This window comes from Diorhabda carinulata, chromosome 4 (genome assembly GCF_026250575.1).
Source record: "Diorhabda carinulata isolate Delta chromosome 4, icDioCari1.1, whole genome shotgun sequence".
Taxonomy (NCBI): domain Eukaryota; kingdom Metazoa; phylum Arthropoda; class Insecta; order Coleoptera; family Chrysomelidae; genus Diorhabda; species Diorhabda carinulata.
Window position 1 is genome coordinate 24,037,299 of NC_079463.1, and position 12,049 is coordinate 24,049,347.

A 12,049-nucleotide genomic window follows, 5' to 3' on the forward strand; every position below is an offset into this window, starting at 1 on the left:
ATAGGGTGGTGGGGTAACAATATTTACAACATTGAAATTTTAAATTAACATTGCTACCTGCTCTCCTGACCGTATCACTTCTTAAGCAGACCGGCGAAAAAAAAACGTAACAAATAGAATAATTTTTCAAAGTACAGTGACGTTGGTGTTACAGTTGACAATCCGCGAAACGGTGAAAAATGTGCTATTAACCGCGCGCTTAGAAAACTACCGATTTTGTATTTTCGAGTGTTCAGTTCAATTATTTTTTTCAACCTTCAATTTCGGTTTATCGTTTTTTGCATCTTTCCGTTGCGTGAAAATAAAGGTGGTGCAATCGGATATACAGCAAGAGGATATGTTAAGTATCTTTCGTAATTGATTAATAGCTGAAGAAATGGATAATATACCGAGGTGAGCTCTTTAGTTTAATTATTACTGAACTTTCCGAAAAACATTATAACAATTTGGAAACTTACCGTATTATGGTCGCTACAGAGAATTTAAAGAGCCATGTCATACTTACTTCCAAAGGATATTTTGTAGTCAATTACACCAACCCTTCATCTGTAACGCTGAAAGTTGGATCGGAAAGGAAAGTTCGTTTAAATAACATTTAAGAAAAACAACAAGACAATGCTTTGTTGTCAAAAAATCGTTTGTAATTTATAGACAAGACCTTGTAAAGAACTATGAAACAACTACCCAAATAACCAAATAAATACACATAAAAAAAGATTAATATAATGTATAAAAATACAATAAATAACGATAACAAATACATGGTACGAGTACGATTTCCTAGATTTGACTATGCCACTTTGTAAATCGACTCAAAATAAGTCGAAAATTCTCGTGGTGCACATTGAGTGGAAAAAGTGAATGTTTTACAGCCAAAGTTGTCTAAAAAAAATTTCTTCGCGTGGGGATTATTTTAGTTTTATTTTATTATTATTTTTTTTTTCTAATGGGGGGCTTAACCCCCTGGACCCTGCACTTTGGTCTGCCCACAGGTCGTGAGGAACGGGTGAGTTTGGAGAGGGGAGATAGGGGGCAGATAATTCGCATCGGGTAGATTTGGAACGATTGATTTTTTACAGTCATTTTTCTTATTCGGTTAATTTTGTCGTTAAAAATAGTATAAATGATGCAAAAATAATTGTTAGAGAACTTTTTCAGGATAATAGTGAAATACTACGGTAGTCTGGCTTTTCAATTATAGAACAAACGAAAATAAATAACTTTTGAAAGCATTCAGAACGTACTTTTGCTCGAAAGATGATATTTTTATATTAAATTACCAATTAAATCTTCAAACTATCATTAAATATTTTTTTTATTTTATAAATTATGAAAAACAACCGACAGTGATGAAAAGTTATCAAAAATTGATCATTTTGCTATAAAAATCTGTTTTTTTGTTTATTGAATTACAAGATTCATATTGAATTTGAAGTGATACAATATTCATTTGAAACGAAGTATTGAACGCCATCTGTTCAATAAAGCGAATTTTGAGCTAACGTTTGATTATAACTATAAATATCGATATCTCGAAAACGAAGCGAGATATCAAAAAATTTCATTCTTCATTTTCGTTTTATTTTGGCCTAATTAAGCCAAAATAAGTACGGAAATCGTAGTCCCCCCAAATACATTGATGTAAGATGATAAATAAAATATGTAAAACTTCCAACAGTACAAAAATTAGAAACAAATTCCATCTTTGTCCGTGGCTTTTACAAAATTTTTGATTAGACTTAATTTTATTTACAAAGGTGATGATATTATCTTTTTGGGGTTAACTGAAGGTTCATTTTCCACATTTTTTTGCCCATGAACGTAATCAATAGCCAGATCAAAGCAGCAACCTCAAAATTTGCACAGATTAAACATTGGGATTTGTTGTATTCTATCTTTTCCAACATTAGTTTTATGATGTATGTTTTTTTAAAATAAGTAAGCTAAAGTAGTGATGGAAATTTCTCCGCGTTATGGAGCAGTACAGCCTTTAGACTTGACTTTGAGGAATCAATGAAGTGTCTCAATTCTTCTATGTTCATAACCCAGTTCTAACATCAAGCCCTCATCAATGTCATTACAAAATTCATTTTCTTTAGAAAACAAATCAATATTGCTGAAAATTATCCATTAAACCAATTGGTTAAATTTCTGTGACATGAGATACAGCAGATCTGCGGCACCCAATATAAGTTTATCCTGGTTACGAATATCCAGGATGAAATATCCACGATAGCACTTCTTAATTAAAGGTGCAATAGCATTTTTTCACTTTTAGGTGTATATTCAACGCAAATATATCAAATTAATTACAGAGAATTAACACATTTGCGTGATAGTTTACACAATTCAGCTAATTTCTAAGGGTGACGAAAATAATGGAAAGATTATTGATTCGATTCTAGACGTGAATGGTAAAAATTGATATTTTTCGTTAACTTTTGAGGCGTTACCAATAAAATACACAATAGATTTGGTTCTAGTGTTGTGTTGTATATTTTTTAGTTTTTTTTTTAAACTAAAATTTATTTTTGACATTCTAGTATAATGAATTTGGTGTTTTCGAACTGTATTTTATTTATCACTATTTAGTTAAATTTTGTATTTCAAACTCGTCTCCAAAATATAGAAATGTGTTGATTATTGCATTGTGGTCAGACTTTAACAAGTGTGCAAAGTTTGAATTAAATCGTTCAAATTAAGTCAAAATGAGGCCAATAAGTTATTTTTAAGCAAACCTACATACAAGTGAAGCTAAAAAACATCAAATTCACACGAGATTCTATCAGTGTCTAGTCATTTAAGTCATATCTTGTGCGACAAGTAGAGGTATTCTGATTAAACAAAATATCTTTCAAATACTGTGTCCTATCACTTTCATTTAACATTAACCTTCGTATTCAGTGATCAGGTTGGAAATATGAATGATAAGATGTGTACTTCGAAAATAATTTAATCGAAATTTAACGCTAAGAGCTTTTTCATGCATGATGGAGCTTCTTTGCACCTTGATGTGATGGAGTCGTAATTGGTTGACCAAACATTAGCTGAATCGATGGATGGTAACGGTAAAGAAGCTTCGATTCATTGGACTTAACGTTCATGGGAGTTGAATCCTTTGTACTAGACAGTAAGTTCAGTTTAATAACCTCTTAGTTGATTCCCAATCGCAAGGAAAATAAATATTTGATGAAAAACAAAAGTATATATAGCAGCATTGGATTTATTATTATTTCACGCTTTTTATTATTATACAATATCGTATTTTACCAAGATTATCTGGTTTTAAATTGAACATTATTCGATTAAATATGGATTTTGCACGAACAATTTTACCAGAAAATAGTTATGATTCAAATTATTCTATACTAACCTTGTAAAAAGTCCTCTTTTATAGAGGCAAATATAAAAATTTATGTCATGTGTCTGCTAATATATTAAAGCGAATGCTGTTGAGGAAAACCTTAACTGAGCAAGATCTACGAGCTCTGGGTATTAAATAACGAGACTTTCTATTGATCAAAGCAGTGCTGGAAGTTTTTGTTTTACCGCTTCCATCGACTCAAATCGGGTCCGTTTCAAAGTAGATATTTATATAAACTTTCAAAAAAATCTGAGCAGATCCGTTGACGCAAGAGCTTTTGGTCAGGAGTCAGATTTTTTGGCACCAACTTCGCACAGACTTTTGTCATGTGTAATTCCTCGTGTAAACTTTTTCTTATCGTTTCTGTATCAGCGTTTACAACCTCGGCAATAATCCGGATGCTTATTCCACGATCTGCACCCACAATTTGGTTGATTTTGGTCACTATTTCCGGAGTTGAAACAGTCACTTGGCGACCTGGGCGCTGGTCATCTTCAGTGCTCTCTCGGCATTCACTAAGGCGCTTACACCACTCGAAAACACGCGCACGAGATAGAGAATTGTCCCCACAGGTCTCTTGCAACAATTTATATCACTCAGTCGGAGATTTTTTTCAATTTAATGAGAAATTTGAGATTGTCACACACGGTTTTACGAGAAAAAAACACGTTCGTTTCAAACCGCTATTGCACAAATACTATAATAGTGACGGAAACATGTTTTGAGACGTGTATAGACTAGATATTTAGATACCCAAGGCACTATTCGTTGTTTACCCGTCTAGGGCGCCTCAAGGTGCGCAGTCTCGTTACGTAATATCCAGACCTCGTATATATTTTTTCAGTGAACTTACACCTTTCTCCAAACCTGTTTTATATAAACTAGATATTAATATAAACAAATATATATATATATATATACTTAATCAAATAATTACTCTAATACCCACTAGATTATTCTTTTTAACAGACAAATGATTTGCAAGATGCTGTTGAACCAAACCGCGTTTCACATGACCGGAAATAATATCGATATCAACTGAACCAATCGAATAAATTCGAATGATTGTGGTATAACGGTCAAGTAGCACCAATGACTGATGAAGTAATCATTAAACGTATTTACAAGATGAAAGATTCCTGTTGACAATGAATAAATATACCAGCAGCGATATATTTTATTCATTCATAAACTTTTAATTTTTCTATATTTAGTGTCATCCACCCAAAGGGTCATTATTACTGTGATAGAAAATAAGGAATTATCGAAACGGCGATTTTAATAAACTGAATTTTAATTGTGGCATATTTGACAGGTACGCACGCGCACAAGGTGTCATTTATAAAGTGATTTCAATAAGAGAAGGTATTAGTTTTATTGGTTCCTCTTTTTGTTAAATCGATGGCTAATTGCCTATATGACTCACGTGTTTTCAGAAATAACAGATAACATGGAGAGCTATGATGAATGGTAACTGAAATATCACACTCTCAACTATCGAGTTGAGTCCTTTATGCAACCTGGACCGACTGTTGTTTCTAGTGGAGGACTAGAATCAACTTGCCTAAGTTCCAGTTAAGCCCCTGACGATGGTAGTTTCCAGTAGATTGCATTTTGATCATAGTTTTATAGTACAGACCAAGATAAAGAGGAAGACGAGTTTCAATACTTGATTTAAGTCAGTGGATCCAGAGAAAGGAAACTTGTTGACAGTTTCCCGCCAATAGGTACAAATTACCCTAAGGCTTTAGCTGCTTTAACGAATCGTAATGGTAGCTCAGAATTATTGATTAAATACAATGTTACAGTTAGTGGTGAATAAAACATGAAGCTGTGTGAGTTGTATAACCGTCTAAGTTAGAGCACTGGAAACACTTAACATTGTTGTGTCCTTTTATTGCGTCCTGTATTTTGTATCCTGCGCAAGGACACTGAACTCTTCCAATGAAGATACAAATAGACGCAATCATGGTATTTTTGAAAACTGAGGTAGAATCTGGAGAAAGATCCGGTGGAATTCTAGGAGGTAATAAGATCCTCGTGCTAGTCGAAGCGCCACTGTGCATTAAAGACAGTTGTATCTATTGTAAAGGCAGTTATTTTGTTACTGATTGTGAAAAGTTTACTGCATTGTCTTTAGATAAAAGAAGGATTGTGTTGAAGCAGCTTGTTTAGGATTAGCGAAAGACGCAATATTTGCTTTATCCAAAATCTAATGAGCCCAAGACAAAGTCAAACGCTGCACCCAGCCAAGCGAAATTTAGAAGGTCTCAAGATAGAACAGTGAAGCAAGCAAATCACTTCGCGATTTTAAAGACTTTCAGGGATTAGTTTGAAATTTTGATAGAAGCTCAAAAATAATGCAACGCTTGATACAATCAATTTGCTCAAGCATTTAATCAAGCCTACTTAAGAAATATAAAAGTACGTCACGGGTACAGGTAACAGCGTTTTAATATTTTCAATATTCTTAATATTTTCAGTATCCTTGACAATTACCTAGAGAATATCTGCGTCAAAGGTACAGAAAAATCTTTCAAAAGTGATCAACATTTTAAATCTACGTCTAATGGAGTCCACAGATGCCCTATAAGCGCTCTCACTCTAACCCGCAGATTTCCATATTACTGTCTTACTTGCACTCGCACGGACACGTTTTTCGCTCTGGCAGACTGTTGGTAATGGAATTTCGTTGTATATTATTAATTGTTTATTTATTTTCTTTATTCCGTCAATAATTAGGAGAAATGTTAATGCTTTGTGAAAAATTCAATTGTCGAAAGAAAATTCCTAACATTTTTTGACTGACACTTTAACTAAAATAAATCTTATTTCTTACCTTCCTTAAAAGTTTAGGGTATCTACCCCGGCCACACAGAGCTGCCAGAAGTGTCTTTTCATTTTCAGTAGATATAGAGGATTTACTGTAGAAAGTTTCGTGGGTCTTGAAATGACCACCTGATCACAGGCTCTTGGGGTCTATAGGGCTTTCATATAATTAATAAAAATTAGCTTCTATTCTATATGAATATAAAAAAAGGCTAGTGCCTTCTAAAAATAATTTAAAATTGTTAAGGAAGAGAAAAAGTGCCAAAAAATACCGTTCTAAGAATTAATATAAATATGTAATAATCTTTTTTATAAACATTTAATCAAAATATTTCAATTATTATCACTAAATCTTTTGAATCTTAATGAGATAATTTATATGTAAAAATATTATAATCTCATCAAGCCTCTTTAGCTCAGTGGCAGAGCACTGGTCTTGTAAACCAGGGGTCGTGAGTTCAATCCTCACAGGAGGCAAAACACGTGGTCTCTTTTTTCACTTTGTAGATGTCTTTAATTTTTTATTGACCACATAATCTGCTTATTCAATTTTTGCCAAAAGGTGTTTTAGTATTGCCACGGCAACATAAAGAAACCAAAAAATGTGGAGTTTATATACTAAATAATGTGAACAATTTGTAGCTTCAAATACAGTTACAAACGTTCAGAAAGTTTTATTCAAATGTATAATTGAATCTATATGTATATATATTCAAATACATACAATATTAATTGTAAAATTAACAAATGAAAAATAATGTTTACTTCCCATACAAAAACGGTAGACATTTAACAAACCGTGAAGCCACGTGCACTGATCATCTCCATTGTTTACCAATGAAAACATCGAATCGTAAACTTAAATACATTTATATTAGCCGAAGCTGTCGGAAGGCGTATGTAAGCAATTTCTTCGAAATATTCCTGCCAAACAGTCAACGATAAGCAGTGGCGTGACTTGGTGGGATTTATTCAACATAAATTTCTTTAAATAAATAAAAATAAGACGTTCTTTAGACTATGGGCGAATGAAGACAATGAAACTGCATAGTGTAGGTATGAATTTAATAATAAAGATTCAGTTATACGAACGCATCAAGTTATTTCAAATATATTCGAATGTTTGAAAAAATAAAATATTCAGCAATCTGATAATGCAACTATAATAAGAATTTTCCATTTATCGCGTAGTCACGAAAGGGGTTGCCGACAAACATGTAAAGAAAAACTTAATTTGACAAAGCAAAAATTTTATACCTAGGACAATTTATAGTTTAGACACGTAAAAATTGCTGTTCTAATGTTCTAAAAAGATTTATATATTATTTATAAAGATACTTTGGAATTGAAATGTTTTTTTTTGTTTTATTTCAAAGAATTTATCTTCCTTTATAGTTTTTGCTTTGAAATTTCGTTTTCCTGAAAAAAAAACGAAAGGGGTACAAAAAGGGTTCATTTCACGTCTGGTACCCTGTTTAAACCAAACTCCCGTACAGACAGGTACATTTTACTCATCTATTTACGTTTTATAATTTAATATTCAGTTGTAGCAAGTTAACGATGTATATTAATGATTTTTTTCTAAGCTCCAAGTTCTACTACAATTAAGTGCATCTGTCTAAATAATGGCGTATAATGCAGTCTAATTTATAACGATTTGATTGGCTTTCAATGAATATTTCCTCGTATATATTATACATATTTTTGAGAGTATTCATAAAAATAATAAATTTATAAAATGAAGTATCTACGCCTATGTTAGATCAAACAAAATTGTCGGCAAGGGTTTTTATAATCTGGAATTGATATTGGAAGAACTATAACGGTTTAAACTTTGATTTATAACAACCTTACGTTCATCAACAACGATTTTAATATAAAATCTCTCCAGTATAAGCATAGCTACTTTTTAAAAATCCAAATAAGAATCGAAATAAGGAGATGAACTGGTGTAACTAATAATCACAATAAGTGGCTAGATATTTCATGAGTAGTATTGTCAAACCTCCACATTTTCTCTTCTTCTTCATTTTCAGGGTTCTTCTTCTTTTTTATTTGTGCCCACACCAGTTCAATCGGGTTTAGTTCCCAATAATATCGCAGAGATCTAACCACCGTTCATTCAACGATTTTGAGCAATTTTATCAATTTCATTTCTATGAAGGGAATACTAATAATACAGTACTTTTTTCACAAAAAACGAAATGTATATTCTTTGAATCAAATCTTTTAACAACCACTTGATTGTAGGCAATTTTTCAAAAAGTCTTGAATGGCAACTTGCATTATCCATAACTATTACACAGTTATGACGACGAAGATCTTTCATTTGTTCGAATTAGTTTTTAGAAACATCAGCATTCATGTCCTCATGGTAGTCACTGGAACGAGTAGGATTAAAAAGTCAATAAAATGTGTACCGTTATCAGTAAGCGCTCTTTTCCTGTTGGATGAATTATTTGAAAAAGCTTGTCTTCAACTTGTAACAGTTTCATCTTGTCAAAATTTATCATATATGTTTCATCTAAATAAAAGTTCTTTGTATGCCAAGGACTGAAAGTGCTACTCGTCTGTTGCTCGCCTCGCATCGCTCGTCTCCCAATTTTCAGACTCGTCCGACAAAGTAGTATTTCAGCCGAGGCGTACACAAAATTTTTTAGACGACGCATAAGATCCAAAATTTTTTCAATTACACCGAGGAAAGAAAATAAATAATAGAGAATTATATATATTTATTGAACAATATAATGTACTTAATGATATTTGTGATGTCAATATAAATTTATTAATTATTTGCAAACAGTAATGTTGATTGTACCTCCAGGACAATTATTATTATTTATTGTATTGGATGCAGATGGAATATGTATATCTCTACTAGATGTTGATGGAATCTCTGTAGAGGCGTTTGTGATTTCGATTCAATTTATAGATGTGTTTGTGTCATCGAACTGTCAACTGTTAACATTGAAGTGGCTAGAGTCACATTTAAGGAAGTTAAAGTTGTCTACTCCAGAGCGTCCCGAAAGTGTTTTGCAGTACGGAACTGTCACTTTCACTACATAGAACACTAAAAACGCAACTTTCGGTACGTAAATGAATACAGAACGAACAACTTTCAGATTTCAAAAATTCATTTTGATCGGCTACCCAAAACTCCACCAAATCGAGACAAGCGAATTTTGTTCAATTCAAGATTCTCTTCTTCTAATTAAGTGAATTCTGGTAAACGTAGTGCTTAGTTCTTAGATCTCTCCATTACTTAGACACCTTGTTGTTTGGAAAGATATTCCTTTAAAAGGATCAGCAAATCTTGAAAGATAAAAAACTAATTACAAGCTGCGAATTTATGAATTTCTTTGGTTTCTCAGATAATCCTTAGATAATTTTTTTCCGTAATACAAATATCATTTCGTTTTATTAAAATAAGACTTTCTGGAATGCTTTTTTTAACGACAATCTCTTCAGGGTAATATACTCAATTCAGGGTAATACTTCTGATCTCGACCGTGATAACAACTTTGTCTACTGTCGGATACTTCTAAAGAAGCGTGCATTGTACTTTCCTTCGAAGTTTTTCGTTTAAATGATTTTTTATTTTAAATTTTGGCTTCCCTGGTTTTACGTGATGTTTGAAACTCCTCACATTTCTCTTCTGTAATATATAGGGTGAGCCAGAAAGTTTCGCGAATTTAGAAAAATAATAAAAAAACTTAATATAATCCACATATATTTGTTTATGTTATTTGAAATATACATCTGGAAAATTAATTTCTTAAAAATAACATCATCCAGATGTGCACCATCGCGTTACAAACATTCCTCGAATCTAGATCTCAAATTGGTAAAAATTCTCTGGCACATTGATCGGGGGATAGCTGCTATTTCTTCTCGGATGTCCTCAACTTATTAAGCGTAGCTGGGTTATTGGAGTAGACTCCACTTTCCCGGTATCCCCATATAAAAAAATCCGATGGTGTTAGGTCCGGACTTCTAGGCGGCCATGCAATGTCGCCTCGGCAGGATATCAGTTTCTTAGGTTTACGACCGCCAAAGAGGCATTAGAAGTATGACATGTCGCGCCCTCTTGTTGAAACCATGTCGTACGATTATAGGCTTCAAATTGTTGCAGTTGCGGAAGGAAAAAATCCCTTAACATGGCTATGAATCGTTAAGAATTTACAGTGACAGATTGCCCCCGTTGATTTTGAAAAAAAAAAGGGTCCGATAATTCCGTGCGCTGATATCGCCGCCCAAATAGTTACTTTCGGCGAATGCAGAGGCTTTCGAGGTTTTGCATGTGGGATCGCTGTAGCCCAGTAACGCAATTTTGTCTATTCGCATGTCCATTTAAGTGAAAATGGGGTTCGTCGGAGAACAGAATATTGTCTGAAAGCGCGTCTTAAAATTAAATCACTTGACTGTAATTTCTGCACATGTTGAATTTTATACAGGTGTAATTTGGGATCTTTCGACAAAATGCGACGCAAAGATGCTCTAGATACCACAAATTTTAACTTGTTGAATTGTGTCTTCTGTTCTTGTTGATCTTGGGCGTCCCGTAGGCTCCTGATTGAGAGTCGATCCAGTAGCTTCCAAGTTTATGACCCACGATCGAATCACACCTTCCATCGGACACTAATTTATGTCATGTTATCCAAACTCACGTCGAAACAAACGCCTAATCGCCATTTTTGTAATAATGTTTAATGCAGAATGAGTTGCGCTCCGGTGAAGTTTCTGGCCCACCCTGTATATCGTGGATGTCTGTACTACGAACTGATTCCACTATGTCATTAACACTTTTACATAAATGTTTGCCTGTAAATGATTTTCCAATAACTGTTAAAGGACCATCAATTTCATGGCCTTTCGAATTTGCACCTTGCTAGAGAAGAAATTCTTGGAATTAAAATAAAACCAAATACTCAACATTCATCAAAAGATAATAAATTCTTTACACTTCGGTGTACAAATTCATATACAACATTGAAACGTCGTGTGACATCACATCATCCCTTTATCATTGTCAAGTGTTATTAAAGGTAATCAGGTGAGTTTTTGCAATAATTTAAAAACGATTTACCATCAACCATTATTGGAATCGCACTAAATCCAGCAGGCGGAGACGCATTAATGTGTAATTTGTGCTGGAAACCTTTCTGATAGCGTTACGGTCCTCGGTACAAATAATTTGTACATTATTCAGAACAGTACTTGTCGCTCAAGTTTTAATTCGTCACCAAATGTTCCGCTGAACTTACTTCTAGATACTGTTAGTATTTCTATACGGAGTTCTGTATGTCACTGCTAATAAATACGTTAACAATAATTATCCCATAACAGAAGATTTTTTTTTTTTTGAATTAACGGTTATATAATGATTTTCAAGTGGGAAATGGTCGAATCAAAAGACGTATAACTGCCGAAGTGTGAATGTTGACAGTTTAGATAGAATGTTTTCTGAAATTATTATATTAATTAAACAAGGTGATCAAGAAGATTGGGAAGAGGTTGTTGCTACCAACAATTTATTTCTATAAAAAAAAACATTCTGAGAGTTTTATAATAGATTTTTACCACTGTATATATACAATTCCGGATAGCGAAAAACGAAATTTTCCCTATGACAATCTGATCTTGCCAGTCAACTAGTTTATTATTACAATTGATGGAACCACAGTTATTTTGCTGACGGAGATCAACCGGAGACCTCCTATCCTATATCTACAACGTATGGACTGAAGTTATAGAGAAATTAGAGAAATATGGGGATCCAGAACAATCGCAATGGACATATCGAAGGCTTTTGACAGGGTTCGGCATGACAACCGTCTAATTAAATGAAGATCGTAC

The 12,049-nt window shown here is 33.3% G+C and overlaps 1 protein-coding gene and 1 non-coding gene across 2 annotated transcripts in view; both read left to right on the forward strand.

Moving 5' to 3' along the window:
- The first annotated feature begins 234 nt into the window (after window positions 1–234).
- Window positions 235–12,049, forward strand: part of LOC130892206 (uncharacterized) — a 36,322-nt gene continuing 24,507 nt past the window's right edge. Inside the window, exon 1 of the mRNA XM_057797438.1 lies at window positions 235–393. Coding sequence (XP_057653421.1) covers window positions 377–393 — 17 coding nt within the window. The 5' untranslated portion in view covers window positions 235–376. The remainder of the gene's footprint in view (window positions 394–12,049) is intronic.
- Window positions 6,599–6,670, forward strand: Trnat-ugu (transfer RNA threonine (anticodon UGU)). Its single transcript has one exon. It is a non-coding gene; the product is annotated as a tRNA-Thr (tRNA).